Here is a 16861-nt window from a genome sequence, read left to right as displayed (position 1 = left end):
GTAGGTAGATTAGTAAGAAAGTTATGAAGCAATTACCTTTGTATTGTGATCAGAATTAAAAAAATTAGGCTCTAGTTTTTTTTCCAAAAACGTGATAAACCAATAAAGGTGAAATTATATTATGTATCGAATTTTAGTAAGTTTTTATGAATGTTGGACGGTAGCGTTGCATCACTATTGCTTTTGACACGCGCTTCTCGACGAATGGACGCCATTATTTGTGTTCGTGTTTGTCGTTGTTGGTGATTGTGTTATTGTTGCATTTTATTTGTAAAATATAGTGATTTTATGTTAAATGCTTAGTGATTGAATTCTTCTCGTGTTGCATGACTGATTATGAGTTGAATATTGGCCAAATCTGTGTGAGGAATTTGACTTCGGTGAGTTTATTACATAGAAGCGTAACCGGTACCATTGCTCTCTTTTGGTTTACTTTTGTAATCGTTTTGACTTATAGGCTTTTCTTGTAAATATTTATGTGAACCATATAGTGGCATATTAGAAATATGTACATTGGTAAGCAAATAATCCATTATTACGCCATAAAACCTCCAGGGATTGGATGGCGGGAAACGGTTGGGCTGTCATGATGCCATCCACAATCCACCATATATATTTTCGTTCAGAAATGGTTTCAGCATTTCCTGCAGTCAGATATGTTTTAAAAATTTCTGTTGTGACATTTGTATCAGAGTATTGTGAGTCTTATTTAATCAACAATTAATTGTATGACATGTTTTTTGGTTATTAAAATTTATTAGGGTTATATCACTAATTAGTACTAGACGAAATTTGCTAGTAGATGAAACTCACTAATTTGATCAGTTCTTTCAAGCTTCAAGCAAAAATACATTTTACTTGCCTATTGTCATTATTATGTTCAACCTGTTGCATAAAATATTCACTAGGCGCGTAGTCTATTTTTATTTTATGTACAGTTGAATGACACTATTACATGTTAGGAGCTATGGATGATAAATCCAAGGCTTTGGTAAGATAGTGAACAGCAATTCTCTAAAACTGGCTAAGTTAGGTTGTCTGGTATCAAGTCAAGACTGCCTCTGTGGTGAGGTCGATTGTGTATTCGCTGCCACGCAAGAGGTCTCGGGTTCGAATCCCGGCTCGTTACAATTTATTTTTTGAGTATTCTGTAAAAAAATCCTCAGAGGTGCTCCTGAGTTGGGAAGTCAAGAAGGTCGTAGACCTCTGTGCCTCGGAAAACACGTAAAGTCGTCGGTCCTGCGCCTCTCCTCTCCCTGGTCGTGTCGGCTTAGCCGTCCCACTAGACTTTGAGAATAAAGGAATAGAGAGTGTGTATAGTGCACACACTTGGCCACTATAAACAAAGTCCTGCATAGTTGGGCAAATCAGCCAGGATAAAACTATTTTATAGTATCAAATCATAGTTTAAGTACCATCATTACCAGTTTCATAGCTTTATGTATTGAAAGTAGTAATTTTATGTTGATCAGAGATGTCAGGCGGTCAGCTAGTAGTGCTGGACCGCTTGGGTCGCGATGTTAAGCGCTTCCCTCTGTCGGAGGGGCTCGTCACACTCGGTAGTGACCATGCTTGTGACATACGCTTTATGCTGGACACTGTCAACCCACACCATGCTACTGTAGCTGTGCACGCTAACCAGGTGAGTTCATTACCAGCTATACTAACATTTGTAATACTTGTTGCAGTGCCTTTATAGTTCATATGCCCTAATAAAAGGCCTTCATTATACACACTACCTAAATGTTGGATCATCATGCTTTTGCATTTCATATTTAGGTCTCATTAATATGTTTAATGAATGAACTGGTAAAGATATTAACATTGTTACTAGCTCCCATCAATTTAATGTTGCATACAGAATTTATTAGCAGATCAAAATGATTCCATTATTAATCTACAGTTATAGTTTTATTAACATTATTATTCTGTGTTGTAGACGGTGGTCAGAAATGTGTGTGAGGGGGAGACATTGGTGAACGGGCGTCCAGTGAGCGTGGCGGCGCTGCGGCACGGTGACGTCATCAGCATCGGCGGACGACAGCTGCGCTGGGACTACGCCGAGCCCAGCGTGCGACGCATACAGTCGCCGCAGCCTGGTAAACGTCACACACTACTTTTATATGCTGTAAGAGACACAAATGGAAGAGACATAACAGTCCATGAACAACATACACAATACGATTGAGTATTTTAAACTGTCACTGAAACTATTAAACATGCTAGAGTCCGTAGTGTTTTAGCATCATTGATAGCATGCATCAATCCGCTCTTCTCTGTGTACAATAAATAAAACAGAAAATGTGTTAATATAAACCGCATGTGAACGAGTGTATCGTTGTAAGTAACGTAAGTTGTTCCGGCAGCGCTGTACGTGGCGCGGCGCAAGGGGCGGGCGGCGCGGCGCGGCTCGGGCCCCGCGCCCGCCGTCAAGCGCGAGCGCGCGCTGCAGCTCGCCATCGAGATGTCTCACCGCGCCTCCATGCCGGGTCCGTATACCTCGCTCTGTCTAACACTATTATGAATTGTAACAACATTTGAATAAACAATGACAACATTTGAATACATTTAGATGCTAGAAATGTTGTAGTTACCCATTTTGATGTTGTAGGTGTATAGAGAGTTGAAAGTTATGCATATTCCTTCATTTCATTTAAGTGATGTATAAATGTTGCATTGGCCTGGGTTTGATTCCCTCACACATTTTGTATGACTTGAAAATGTAGTTACAAACAACCTAATTTCATTTATTTTTGTCGAAATAACTGCTCCGTATGTAATGTAATACAATAATATAATTATAGCAAGCGCTGGCGGCAAGCAGGTGGCTATCGTTCAGCCACAGAGAAGAGATACTACTGATCAAAATGGTAAGATTACCTCCTATAATATATAATATAAATATATATATAAATCCTATGTATGTACCTATTATGTAAAAAATATTATATCTAAGATACCAAAGGTACAGCACTTATAACATTTCAGATAAACCAGCGCCACGCACTCCCATACAAGCGAACAAGCGTCCGCGATCAACAAAGAGCGAGCTGGACACGTCCCTCACGGAAGACACGAAGCGCAAGTCGTGGTCGCGCGCCAGTCCTAAGACGGCGTCCAGCAGCCTGCACAGCACCACTAAGGCCACGCTGTGGATAGAGTCGCGCAAGTCCAGTCCGCGCAAGTCCGCGAGGCCGCCGCGCCGCAGCGCCGCGTCGGCCAAGAAGAGCACGCCGCTGCGACTCACGGTGCTGAAGCGAGCGCAGAGCGCGCAGAAAATGAACGTCACCAAAATTGAGGCGCCTCTGAAGATTGGTGAGTGATTTTTGTATTGGATTATTGGTTTCTGAGATCGAAAGCGCGGATGCAGTCTGCGTGATAGTATTTATGAATGCCGATCACGGGGTATCGGATTCGATTCCCGGGTCGGGCGAAGCGCTATTGGTTTTTTCTAATTTATATTATGGTAAAGTATAGTCGTATTTCATACTCCTCTGCCTAAGCTTTCTATCGTTCGATATCGTGTTATTTGAACAAAATATAAAATCATATCTGTCGATAGACATACACCCACGCTCGTGAACTTGTCGAATACTTTGTATGAGAATGATATCAGATTTTCAGAAGAATAACACATTAATCTTGATCTAAAAGACTGCATAATTTAGTTCGATGACTACACTCGTTTTAAAATAAATTCGAGGTCATGGAATGCTCTTATTCTATCATGACATGCCTACTTTGTCATTGTATCGTAAATAGCTAATTGCCGCGTGATGAAAACATGTAGCACTATTTACTATTATTAAAATTAATTTTGCTAAACGTTCTTGTAGTTACTCAAACACAAAAGTTTAAAAAATAAGAGCAATATATTGTTTTTAAGTGGTGTCGAAAAGTACAATCTATGTTTATATTTCTATCGCTAAAGCCATTATTCACTACGTGTGGTCGTAGACTGTCGTCAAAACTGTTTAACTGACTAATAAAAAGTATAATATCAGCGAGGTATCTAAACAGTAAGTTTAGTTAATAAAATACAGCCTTGCTCATAAGTATTAGGCACCCCCATAAAACACGTGCAACTCATTCAGTATTTAAAAATTGACGAATCCTTTTATCAATATGCTAGGCGGCGTTATCAATAGGAAATTTTAAACAAAGGATTGCGAATTCTAAGGTGTCATAAAACATCTGGTCGATATTTTGTCAATTATGTCATTTTTTCAAATAATTTTATTTTTTGTATCAGTCTTCTTTCATTACTCGTAGTGTCAAGAGGCTATTATTTGCGACTTATTTGTAAATAAGATACAGTCTATTTTACGAAATGCCTAAATTATCTCAAGTGAGTGAGGAAAATCGGATAAAAATTCAAACTCTACATGAACAAGGCAAGTCTCAGATAGAGATTTCCAGAATGGTGAAGTGTTCTCGCTGTGCAGTGCAAACTGCTATCAAAAGGTTTGCCGAGACTGGTTCTCACGCGGACAAACCGAGAACAGGTAGAAACTATAAGACAACAGCGTGACAAGACCGATTACTTATTTGTAATTCCCTCAGAAATCGCAAAAAAACTTCTTCTGAGCTCGCTGCAGATCTTTCAGAGACTATTGGAAGATTAATCAGTGCTCCAACAGTAAGAAGAAGACTTGCGAAAGCTGGTTTAAAAGGCTGCAAAGCGTGGAAGAAGCCATTGCTCTCCGCCAGCAACGTAAAGAGCCGCTTAGAATGGGCTCTGAGACACCAACATTTAACTGAAGAAGATTGGTCCAATGTTGTGTGGTCCGATGAATCTAACTTTGAGGTAAGTTTTATATCATTAATGTTAAATATCAACACGCATTTCGCTTTCAACAGTTTAATTTTAGAAAAAATATGACAAATTTTAAATCAAGTTTATTTCGGTAATTTTTCAGATTTTTGGAACGCCTGGTGTAGTTTTAGTGCGACGGCGTGTCGGTGAAGAATACCACCCAAGTTGTGTGGTACCTACCGCCAAACACGGAGGCGGGAGCATTATGATCTGGGGCTGCATGTCTGCCGATGGAGTGGGCGAAATGTTCGTTTGTGAAGGTCGTACGAACAGCCAAAAGTACATAAATGTACTGGAAAGCGCGTTGATGCCTTCTATGACCCGCATTTTTGGCGACACAAACTTAAATGGTGTAAAATTCCAGCAGGATAATGCTCCCTGTCACAAATCGGCAGTCACAATGCGTTGGTTCCGAGAGAACAACATTGACTTGCTAGATTGGCCGGCGCAGTCTCCAGATCTCAACCCCATTGAGCAACTTTAGGGTATATTAAAGCGCAAGATGCGTGAGCACACCATAACATCAAAATCGGCGTTAAAAAACGCTTTAATGGAAGAGTGGGATGCCATCACTGCAGATGAATGCAAGAAGCTTGTACGTAGCCTGCCTAGCAGGATTGCTGCAGTGATCAAAGCGAAGGGCAGACACACGAAATATTAGTATATTTTATAATTATTTATTAATAAATGTATATTTATTACCAAATTCGTTTCATTTTTCAACCTAATTATTCATAAGACTCAAAATTATAGGGTGCCTAATACTTATGAGCAAGGCTGTATATAAGTGCAGTCGACCTCGCGTCGCGCTACCTTTTATCGCAGTAGTCCTCCCACCGCCGAGCGTCTCACTCATTATCATATATTCACACTGGCTGCAGGCGCATACCGCACTACACGGAACTATTGCCAATGTCAACGATCTGTTATCACAGCTTGCTACTAACTACATTTTGCAACATTTTGACTACAATTACTTATTTATTTTACACAAAATTGTCCAGGTATTGTATTTTTATTAAAACGAAATATAAAACTCGTATTGGTAATTTTAAGTTAAGATAGTGAGTCAGTTTGTATAACGTCATTCAGTGACATCACTGCAGCTTATGCATTTATTTTATGGAGCGAATTTTAATTATACGTCTAGCCACTGAGATTGTAATAAGTCTTTTGCCGCGGAGATTTGAATCGTCTTATTACGCTATTTGATATTACGCGACTGCAACTCAATCACTGACGCAATTTTTACACATAAGTTAGACTACTATGCATTTTACTTAGGTTTGCTTGCTATTTCAACTCTACATTATGATTGACGCTGATTAGCTATTTTGAAACATAACATTTACAAAAAGTATATTTTCAAATGTTGTTTTACAGATCACACAAAACAAGCAGCGATACTGTTGATGACTGGTCACACGCCGAAGTCAAAGCTAGCCGGTCCGAAGACGCCGAGTCCTACAAAGTCGGAGAGCCCTAAGCCAGTGACGCCCAAGCCGCCGAGTCCCAAGCCGGCGGCGGCTCAGTCCACGAGCCCTAAGTCAGGCGGCCGTCGCTCGGCGTCGTTCGTGGCCAAGAAGAGTGCTGTCAAACGTAGCACTCCACGCTCACGAAGCTCACGCTCTTCCGTACTTAGCACCTCGCCGAGAGATCGCACTGTGAGTTTATAAATATAATATAGTAATTATCTGTTTTCTGTACTATTATTAAAGTTTTCAACTTTCTATATTATATAGAAATCGATTCAGCTGTTTTAAAGTAACGGAAGTTAAAACAAACACGTGTTTACATTTATAAATATTAGTAAGTAGGTATGCATTTAAATTAAAATACAATGTATAAGTTACAATTCATACAAACACAATTTAATTTTAAAATGTCGTAACGATATTATACTGTCAAATTTATCACCAAAACTTACTAAATAAAAAACATGTCTATTGCACTAATTCTTCCGCGTTAACGAATTGACGACATATAACAAATAAACGTGACATTAGTGTAGCATGTATGTGGTATTTATTTACAAGCGAGTGATGACGTCGCCCGCCGTGTCGCGGTGACGCCGAGCTCTCGATGGTCTTGAAATAACCGCGTGTAGCGCTCACTGTACTGAGTGAATACACTGACTTCTGTGATACTGACACACGCTGCACCTGCGTCATTACACACATTAACAAGATATTATAGCTGTTTTGTAACGAATAACACTACGATCTATAGATGTAAGAACCTTTCATTGAAACTAGTCAGGGCGGTTTCTTTTAATTTTAATTTAATTCAGTAAAAGCTAGTTTTATTTACCGTATGTTTGACAAATACTTTTCTATGACACATATTATCTTGTCGTTTCCCCAGGTGACAATACTAGAAATAACCGACTCGGACGGTCGCAACTCCACGCTTCGCAACTCGTCGCGTCGTTCCGGACAGAAGAGCTTCGAGAAATCGCCTCTCCTGCCGAGCCCGAGGAAATCTGCCCTCAAGAATCCTCTAGCGAAACGAAACATGAGGAAGACGGAATCTATCAAGTTTGATCTGAGCAATTTGGAGAATCACTCGCAGGAGTCGGACGTGATGATGGTGACGGACACGTCGCGGCGGTCGGGCGCCGACAGCAGCGTGGACGAGCACATGTCGCTGCGCTACTCGGAGTCGTCGGCGGCACTGTCGCCGTCCCCGCGCCGCGCCATCCACTCCCGCAGCGGCAGGATACTGGAGAAGTCCATCGGCGCCACCCGCACCCTGTCCCCGTCGCCCCGCACGCTGACGCCGCACTCTCCGCGCGCTCGCAAGTCTCTCCGCGGCAGTGCGATGGTCCAGAAGGCGCTGAACGAGTCGGACGACACGCTGTCCTACTCCCGTCGCGCTACTAAGTCCGTGTCGAGTACGAACAACAGTCAGAACGCTAGTGCGAGCGTCGCTTCAGCCTTCAGAACGCGTACGTTGAGTCCACGCTCACCTCAAAATAATATGGAATCGTATTCAATCGTAGATTTAGTGTCTATTGACTCGAACGAGTCTGGTCGCTCGACGTCGGTGTACAATTCTGCCGGCTCCACTAATAGTACGGCGTTCGGTACGCCACAGACGAGCACGGGAAGAAAAACTAGATCTACCATAGACCCGACACTGCTAGGATCTAGTACACCGTATGTGAAGATCACGAGATCGTATACTCTCGATAACTCCAGTAAATCAAATAACTCTCGATCGACGAACAAGAGTTCAGTATCGACACGCAAGACTCAATCTGTGTCGACGCCAGAGAACACCACTAAGCATATATCAGTGAACAGTACGAGAGTGTCGCGCGCTTCACGAAGCAGATCGAGGATCAACGATAGTGACTTGTTACTAATTGAAGATGAGGCGGATGATTCGCCGCGGACGTCCAAGAGAATAAGCACTGCTTCGAAAAGGTCTAACTCCGCTCCTCAACGTAGCAGCAGCGGTAGTTTAAACACTACACCTGTTGGTACTCCGGGACAAAACGAAGGTACTAGCACTCCAGAGAACAGACACAGTCCTGAAGAAGCCAGCACGCCGGTCCTCAGCATACAAAGCTTGTTAGACTCCAGTCAAAGTTCACTGACCTCTCGGTCATCGAAAGGTCGAGGTCAGTCGCTTAAGAGGAAGACAATCGGTGTTCTTTCAGGACCAAAGACCCGCGTCAGTACAAAGTCGAAATCAATGACGTTTAGCGCTAGGAAAACACGACTGAGACTGAGCAATGATTCGTACGAGAGTATGAATGTAAGCACGCTGACTGATAATGAAATAGTGACCCCAAAAAGTGCTGTCAAATTAGTACAAGAAGCTGTTAAGAACAAGCACTCGACGGCGAAGAAGCCGCAGTCGAAACGTTCCATAATAGATGATTTGAACGAGTCTGATGTAGTGAAGCAATTATTCAATAGTCCAGTCAAACGTAAGCTGTCGCAGAGTATGACGGAATTTTCTAGAAAGCAACTGTTTGATGATGATGACATAGTTCAGGTGAAGCGACTGACACGTAACACGGTAGCACTAACTGGCAGGACGCCCGACAACTCGCTGTTGGAGCACACTGAAGCGTTCACTCCCGAACGATTCGTGAGCCCTATGAGTACTCCCAGTCAAAGTCCTAACTTGGAAGGCATCAAGCTTCTATTCGGCAAACGTACCCCGGATAATGACTTACGTAACGTTAGAGGCGTCAAAGCTTTGTTGCGTACTCCTAGAGCTAGAAAGTCAATTAGGAATGATCTGACTGATGTAGGAGGGGTTAAAATAATGTTCGCTAAGAGTCCAAGGAATCGTCTCAGTGATGTGAGAGTTAAGGAAGTATTCGCAGCTTCACCAAAGAACGACTTGAGGCGCGTCTCAGGTGTTAAATCATTGTTCCAAACACAACAGAAAAGAAAATCTCCCAGAAATAGTTTAGGTGACGTCAGAGGCGTGAAGAAGTTGTTCAACAGAGGAAGCCCAGTGAACGATTTACGTAATGTATCGGGGGTAAAGAAGACTTTAAAGAGAAATTCACCTAGAAACGATCTGAGCGATGTGCAAGGTGTGAAGCAAATGTTCCGCCGAAGTAAGAGGAACGAACTGAACGATTTGAGCGGCGTCGAGGAACTGTTCAACGAGATAAATAATACCCACACAGATATGGATAGTATCTTCGACCAGTTGATAGGCAAGCCGCCGATCAAAGCTGTCTACTCGAAGACATTCACTTCAAAGTCCGCACCAAAGAAAAAGTCGCGCAAAAATAAGTCATTGCATTCATCTTTGAATGTAATCACAAACAACGTCGAAGCGTGGTTGGAGCAGGAGCTGGCGAAACGACTGAACAAAGAAAAAGAGGAAGAAGCGAAATCGGCCAATACATCGACGTATCTGACCCGAGAACTGCAGAAACTGGCGACAGATACGGTCGAGGGCACGGAACCTATTCGTGAATCGAGGATAAGGAATAGTACAATAATTCGTACAAGTTTGGTGGACGCGCCGAGGCGTCAGAAGTCAGCGTCGGAGTTGTACAGCGCTCACACGTTGCCTATCAAGAAGAGGTCGTTGGTGGACGCGTCGCTGGAGCGCGGCGGGCGGGAGGCCGCGGCCGTCAACCTGCCCATCAAGAAGCGCGCGGTGCTGCACTCCACGCCGGTGAAGGGTCGCGCCGCCAACATGACCATGAACGCCAGCGAGCTCGGCAGAGTGTCGCCCATTGTGGCCGAGAGAACGCAGGACTTGGAACATGATGTGCCGAGGTATGCTTATAATTCATTGTTCATGTTTTCTCTATGCAATTTAGTATCTACATTTTTGATTGTTGCAGAAACTATGCTTGTCTGAAATTATAGTAAGAAATTGCTATAATTTTGTGATTAAATATGCGCGACCGTTTCTTGATTTTAAATGGGTACAATAAAAAGTGTGACACTTACTTAAAGCATTCTTACTTATTCCAGGGGTAAAGAGACTGAAGCACCGAAGACCCGAAGAGGCACGAGAGCAGCCCCGAAATCGCCTAAATTTGTCAAACCGTCACCTAAAAAGACACGCGTCAAGGCGAAGGCCCCTTCTCCTACAAAACCGGTTACACCTACCAAAGACAAATCCCCTGCTAAACCTAAAACACCCAACCCTGTGAAGAAACCGGCCAGCCCTGTCACTAAAGTGATCAGTCCTAAGCCGACTAGGTCACGTAGGGCCGCCCCCGTCACTCCGCCAGCAGTCACCAACACTAAAAAGCGAGGAACAACCCTGGTTGTGAAGCCAAAATCGCCGGTCATGAGTCCACGGCCTGAATCACGAGCCTCAAGGAAAAGGAAAGAGCCGGAGACGGTGCCCTCTCCTAAAGCGAGCCCTAAACGAACTCGCGGCACTCGGAACAAAGAAGTGGTAGAAAAACCTAAATCACCAAAGAATACAAGAACTAAAGTACAGAAGGCGAGCGTGGTGGTGAGCAAACCGTCGCCGCGGAGCAACCCTCGCGCTACCAGGGGTAAAGCACAACAAAGTACATCAGCGTCATCTACGGAAAATAAAACTAATGCTAGAAATAAGAAAACAGAATCTCCTAAGAAATCTCAGGATAATAAAAAGGCGAAAGAAGTGTCTATTGAGGAAGCACCAAAAACTAGAGGCAGGAAGACCACAGCGAACAATGAAGTGAAAAATAATAGTGAAGTGGAACAACCTGCTGCTCGACCAAAGAGAGGACGACCACCACAAGTAGCGGAACCCATAGTTAAGAAGACTAGAAAAACAGATAAACAAGAATCTATTCAAGAGGAACCTAAAAAGACACGCAAAACAAATCAACCGAAAGAGGAAACCAAACCAGTTCGCGGGAAGAAGGCTCAACAAGGAACAGTGCAACCAGAAGCTACAACTCGTTCTAGACGAGGAACTAAAGTAGACAATACTGTAGTTATAGAAATATACAGTCGCAAGAGAAAAACTACGGCGGCCGACGACCGACCCGCTAAACTGAGTAAGAATAAGGAAGCGCCTGTGAGCAGAGGCAGGAGTAAACGTGTTGAATCACCCAAGACTGAACCGGAGAACGGTCCTAAGAGAGCTGTAGCCAAGGAGAGTAGCAAGCAGGGTAGTGGAGACGCGCCGAAGAAAGCGACGCGCTCTAAGAAAGTAGAGGTCGAAGTGGAGGAACCTAAACAAAAGACTGGACGAGGGAGAAAGGTCAGTAATACATTATTTACATCATTCATTAATATTTATCTGAAAACATTGTTCTGTATTAACGGTTGATTTGGTTTGTAGGCGGCAGCGGTTGTGTCTGCTCCTGAGCTGGGGAAACGAAAGAGAAAAACTGCTGTTGGATCTCCACCAGTTGAAGGTCAGCATTTTTAAAATTTTTGTAATATAACTATTAAAGATTTATATTTTGTATACCTCCGTTACATGTGAACCTTGTAAACGATGTGTTTGCTAAGTTGTTGATCTATAGTTAATGGATGACAATTGCTATAGTGTCTTATATGATAGTGAATAGTAATAAGTTGTGTACATTTACAGAGGCAAGTAAGAAGGCGCGCGGTGGCAGGAGGCAGTCCCCCGCCGGCCCCGCGCCGCCGTCGCCGCCCGCGCGGGCCACACGCTCCGCCGCGCCACCTCAAGGTCAGACACTACATATTATATTGCATTACATGATCTTATAACATCTAATCAACCGTACGATTTATTCACAAAGGGCGGATTTTTGTTACCGACGGAATAGATTCTCTTATTTGTCGAATTAAACTATCTGGCGATCGAACTATCTGTAGTTTTATGTAATTGAAATGGCGGGTATCTTCGTGAATAATTATTAACTCACGGGTGTGCATGTGTTGCGTGAAGCGAATGATTTACGAATTTGTGTCAATTTGTGCCTGTATGTACTGCTATGTGTTGTCCATGCAAGGTTTATTAATGGGCACGCACGCAGCAATGAATATTACTGTAGAAATAATAAGAAAACGAATTAGTATGTGGTTAATAATCTCTCATTTTGTTTATTTGTCAACAGCTAGCAAGACGGCGGGACGTACTCGAAGGAGATAACGGTCGCTCTCCATTCGCCTCTCAAAACAAGTACAAATACATAAATAAGGTAATCATTTACAACATTCAAACTGTCATAATACGTATAGTATCACCTCCTATATCCGAAGGTGTATTACGTATACAATATTAGAATAGTTCTCATTAGTAGCCAGAAGATTGGTAATGTGCCTGGTAGGCAATAGGTTTGCCGCATATTACTTTTTTAATGGGTATATTTCATCATATTATATTGGTCCATTTGTCCAAGTAATAGATTAATGTAGTGTACATGAGTCTACGCAATAATGTTAATAATTTACTATGAGCTCAAATCAGATGCGTCTCAGTCATAGTATTTGATTATTGTTTAAAGAGTAGGTTCTTTAGTTAATAGTAAGTAGTATTATCCTTTTATTTAATTAATTATGCTGGCTTGAAACATGGTAGGTTAGGACTTCAAGGCCTTATTATGAGTACTATATTTTAGTAAGGAGATGTGTAATTAAAACTCTCAATTCTTTATAAACATTTATTAAATTCTCAATAAGTAAATAAATCTCTACAAGTATAATAATAAAAGGGGGCTAAAGTATCACATACAGTTGCCCTAAATCACATCGAGATCATAATACATTTATTTATAACAATATTTTTATATTTATAATAAAACTTATCATCTATAGTGAGACATGATGACATCATGAATGTTTGTATGTTTGTTACAGGTGCGGTGACACTCGTATATTTTGTGAACAACGTTTATATACATAAGACTATAGTTAAGATGATATTGTATTCCTAGACTAATGTGTTCGTACATATTATTCTGTCAGAATGTTATGTAGTTAATATTATATCCAGGTGATTATATTTTGATTGTGTATTTGATGAATGATATGATGATACATGTATGTATGTGTCGCTATGTGTTCGTTTGGCACACTTGTTATATTGACGCTAGACGCTTGACGTTTGACGCTCATGACGCGGGAATGTAGTCTGTGATCACAGTGAACTCGTACAAGTACAACGCACAAGTACCGGTTATTGTGAAGCTTCACACAAATCATGTCATTGTTTAGCCGATTTATTTATAATTCGCGATTTAAGTTTTTTATTTTAAGGTTTTATTTGGTAGTGTGACACCAATAACATAGACGTAGTTTTTGATTTTTAGTTTTATTGTAGTTCGATTTGATTTTACACGATAATCAAATGCATTTGATTGTGTTTAATTTGAATACCGGGTATTTTATTTTTGATTCGGTGCTAGTTTAAACGCACGGTTCGTTCCGACGTGAGTGTCAGTCGTGTGTACGTGTACGTGTAGGTGGGAGTGTAGAGGGCTAAGTATCACTTACAACTAGTTGAGTCATCTTACATGTAACATTGATATAATAGACATCGACGGCAACGAATACCACAAACAAAGTACGAATAGATTGTATATCTCCAGTAACGACGTTACACATGGAGCGTTGAAATTTAAACATAGCTAATATTATGAGAATCGGAATTGATATTTTTAAATACTGTTGAAATGCTTTTAATAAAGTCGTGAAATACGAACGCCTGTTTCATTTTACCCAAAATCGGAGTACCTGTTATCGTAGCGGAGTAGTTTTATATATCAAATTAAACAATCCACTACCTGCTCGGCCAACGAAAATAAACAAAGATTCGATGCGGTACTCCGTTCGTACCCTGTGTATTTGGAACGGTCGAATCTTCCGTGCCGATACGATCGAGCACGTAACATAACATAATATAAATTTATGAGGGCCGAGTCGCTCACTCGGGCTTGTGCGACTTGACGGGGTTGGAGACGCGGAAGATGGCGGGCAGCAGGTTGGCGAGCGTGGCGAACAGCTGCGGCGCCGTGTTGGGCGGCAGCACGAAGTGCAGCGTGCGCAGCTCCGCGCCGCCCGCGCCCGCCGCCTCCAGCATGAAGCCCTTCGCGCACTTCAGCACCAGCTCCGCGCGCCGCACGCACCACGCCACCGTCATCTCCTGCACAATGTACACGAGCTTAGTGTGACTCTATCCGCCGGTCGATATTGTAAATACGTAATAAACGGTAGGTGCGCCCACCTCGGACATCTCGTGACGCAGCAGCAGCGGGATGGCGAGGTTGGTGACGTCGTTGCTGCACGCCGCCTTCAGGATGTTGCGCAGGCCCAGGATGGTGGGGTGGCGAGACGTTATGTCGCCTGAAATCATTGTTACATATAGTTAGAAAGTTATTATGATATTTGACAACTGCAAATGACTAATATAATGACGAGCGATACTCACTAGAGCGCAGCTCGGAGTCGTCCACGATGAGGTGGAACACGATGTGCATATCGGCGAGGTTGCTGTGTTTCGTCATGAACATGTCGCCGGGCTGCAGGTCGCGGAGCTGGCGCCGGCGGGACAGGCAGGAGGGCTGGCTCTGCGCCCCCTCGCCTTGAGCTTCGCTCTTCTCCTTCAGGCGCTCCGTGTTGCGCTTCGCTACCTGAAATTATAGGATAAATATGGTTTACAATAGTACATTTTAAGTAAAAACGTAAGCAAGTATGAGTGAAAGTGAAAGATGTAGCACCCACCGGATCGTGAACCTTCTCACTGATATCCTTGAGCTGCAGCTCGACGTCAGCGAAGTGGTGCTCGGTGCTGGCCGTGGCGGCGGCCACCAGCGAGGTGGTGGGGGGCGCGGGGCGGCGCGGGGGGGACTCGGTCAGCAGCACCAGACCGGCCAGCTCCGACGAGTACAGCGACAGTGCCGTCTGCAGGCGCCGGGACGTCTCCGCCGGACTGAAACAATATTATTCAACGTTAGATACCGATAATATATTCTTTGAGCATAAGTCAAAAAAAATCGGTCGATCTTAACTTATCAATTATCGGCACGGCGCACAGCTCCATGAGGTCCATGGCGACGATGCGGATGTTGTGAGTCTGCTTCAGCTGACTGCCGAGGTGGATGGTGAAGCTCTCCTCCAGGCGAGTCCCGGCGGCGGCGGGGGGCGCGGCGCTCGGCGGTGGTAGGGCACCCGCCTCAGAGAACGTGGCCAGCGGAGAATTGCTGAAATTTCAGATTTGGTTAGACCACAAGAAACAACGGACTGTCTCACACAGCATAAAAGGACGTGGTTGCAAATGGTAACGATTGTGTTGTGTGTCAAACTGTTGTGTGTTGAGGGTGAACCGTGTATCTGGCTTTTTGTCGATGAAACCCATGACCGACTACTGCTACAGCTAATGTATAAATCTAAGTTTGCCATGCGTTTTGCAACATCACAATGCCTGGGTGTGTTGAGTGCAGAGGTGCTCTGGTACTCCTCCAGGGTGCTCATCAGCCAGGAGCGGTGCTGCGCGCGCTGCGTCTGCCGCAGGGCGTCGAGCTGCGAGCCCCAGCGCCCCGCCACCAGTGCCTGCTGCTCGAAGTGGGCCGCTGCCAGCTCGTTGATGTCCTCCTCCGTGGTGGAGATGTTGAGCTGCTTGATCTTGTTTTCCATCTCCTCAGTTTGCCTGAAAATAGATAACAATAATGTTACTACCTAAGTTCTCAATAAATCTATTTGAATAGAGTTGAAATAACTACATTGAAAGTTAAAGATAATAAATAGAAATACTTACTGCTGGGTAAGCTTCTTGATATCTTCCTCCCTGTTCTCCAGGGTGTCACGGACTGTCTTGGCGTAAGAGTTCTCCACCTGCAGTATAGTGTCGAGGGCAGGAGAGTGCACCAGCTTGTGGTAGGCGGCTGCAAACACCTCCTCATCAGAAGTGCCCTTCTGTTCTGCGAACTCCATGACATTGTCTTTGAAGGACTTCTCCCAGTTCTTGATGATGCCCTCCACGTTCACCTCGTTGTTCTTCAGCTTGTCGATGAGCTTCCCGTCGCGGCTGTTGTGGAACAGCATCGTCTCGTGCGCCACGAACTTCTCCAGCTTCTCAGTAAGTTCTGAAATTGAGATAATTTCATCTTTTATCTTGTATAATAAATATAAATTGTACTTTATTATTAAATGAGAGAAAAAAAGGGGCGTACAAGTTATTTATTATTTAACAGTTGATTTTCAGAATAAGCGAATTATGAAGGGAAAATAATGGAAATTTATTGTAAACTCCAAAGAATTGTCACAAAAAATCAAACAGATAATAAAAAAATGTTTAAAAGTCAAGTATGAAAGTAAATATTTACCTTCTTCAACATAGACTGGCAGCCGGAACATGTAGATGACTCTTTGCACCAGCTCGCGCGTCGACCCCGCCAGCGGGATGTCCACCGGCACCTCCAGCTTGAACGTCAGCTCGTCCGTGTTGCATGCTGGGAAATTATACCAAAATGTTTTAACTATTGACTTAGGGGCTGTCTCAGCAGCCATGTCGGATGCTACTAGTTGTTCTTGCTTGTAGGTCTTATCTCGCCGGAGCTCGCTGGTCGACTGACACTGACATTCGACGGACGCGAGCTCGTTCTGAAATTTCTAACGTTCCGTTCCACGGTCCGTTGTATCG

General features: G+C 43.4%; 2 protein-coding genes across 4 annotated transcripts; one reads left to right on the top strand and one right to left on the bottom strand.

Moving 5' to 3' along the window:
- The first annotated feature begins 195 nt into the window (after positions 1–195).
- Positions 196–13949, top strand: LOC142983420 (uncharacterized). 3 transcript variants are annotated; one of them, XM_076130261.1, is made up of 13 exons: positions 222–380; positions 1473–1642; positions 1940–2099; positions 2367–2489; positions 2805–2870; positions 2989–3315; positions 6200–6480; positions 7181–10074; positions 10276–11509; positions 11591–11666; positions 11846–11947; positions 12339–12422; positions 13081–13949. In XM_076130261.1, the coding sequence occupies exons 2-12, from the start codon at positions 1475–1477 to the stop codon at positions 12371–12373; spliced, it is 5466 nt and encodes a 1821-aa protein (XP_075986376.1). In that variant the 5' UTR covers positions 222–380; positions 1473–1474; the 3' UTR covers positions 12374–12422; positions 13081–13949. The 3 variants fall into 3 exon arrangements, with proteins under 3 accessions (XP_075986377.1, XP_075986376.1, XP_075986378.1); XM_076130262.1 differs by lacking the exon at positions 1473–1642 and having other exon boundaries at positions 196–380; XM_076130263.1 differs by lacking the exon at positions 2367–2489.
- LOC142983421 (FERRY endosomal RAB5 effector complex subunit 3) lies at positions 12878–16813 on the bottom strand. The gene is made up of 8 exons (XM_076130264.1): positions 16545–16813; positions 15977–16304; positions 15644–15868; positions 15231–15422; positions 14944–15151; positions 14651–14852; positions 14447–14565; positions 12878–14365 (listed from the first exon to the last, which is right to left on the bottom strand). Exons 1-8 carry the CDS (start codon positions 16726–16728, stop codon positions 14147–14149), a joined length of 1677 nt encoding a protein of 558 aa, XP_075986379.1. The 5' UTR covers positions 16729–16813; the 3' UTR covers positions 12878–14146.
- Positions 16814–16861: the final 48 nt, after the last annotated feature.

Source organism: Anticarsia gemmatalis, chromosome 24 (assembly GCF_050436995.1).
Source record: "Anticarsia gemmatalis isolate Benzon Research Colony breed Stoneville strain chromosome 24, ilAntGemm2 primary, whole genome shotgun sequence".
In the NCBI taxonomy this organism is placed as follows: Eukaryota; Metazoa; Arthropoda; class Insecta; order Lepidoptera; family Erebidae; genus Anticarsia; species Anticarsia gemmatalis.
The sequence above is the reverse complement of the archived record's forward strand: the minus strand, read 5'-3'. Positions and strand labels throughout refer to the sequence as shown.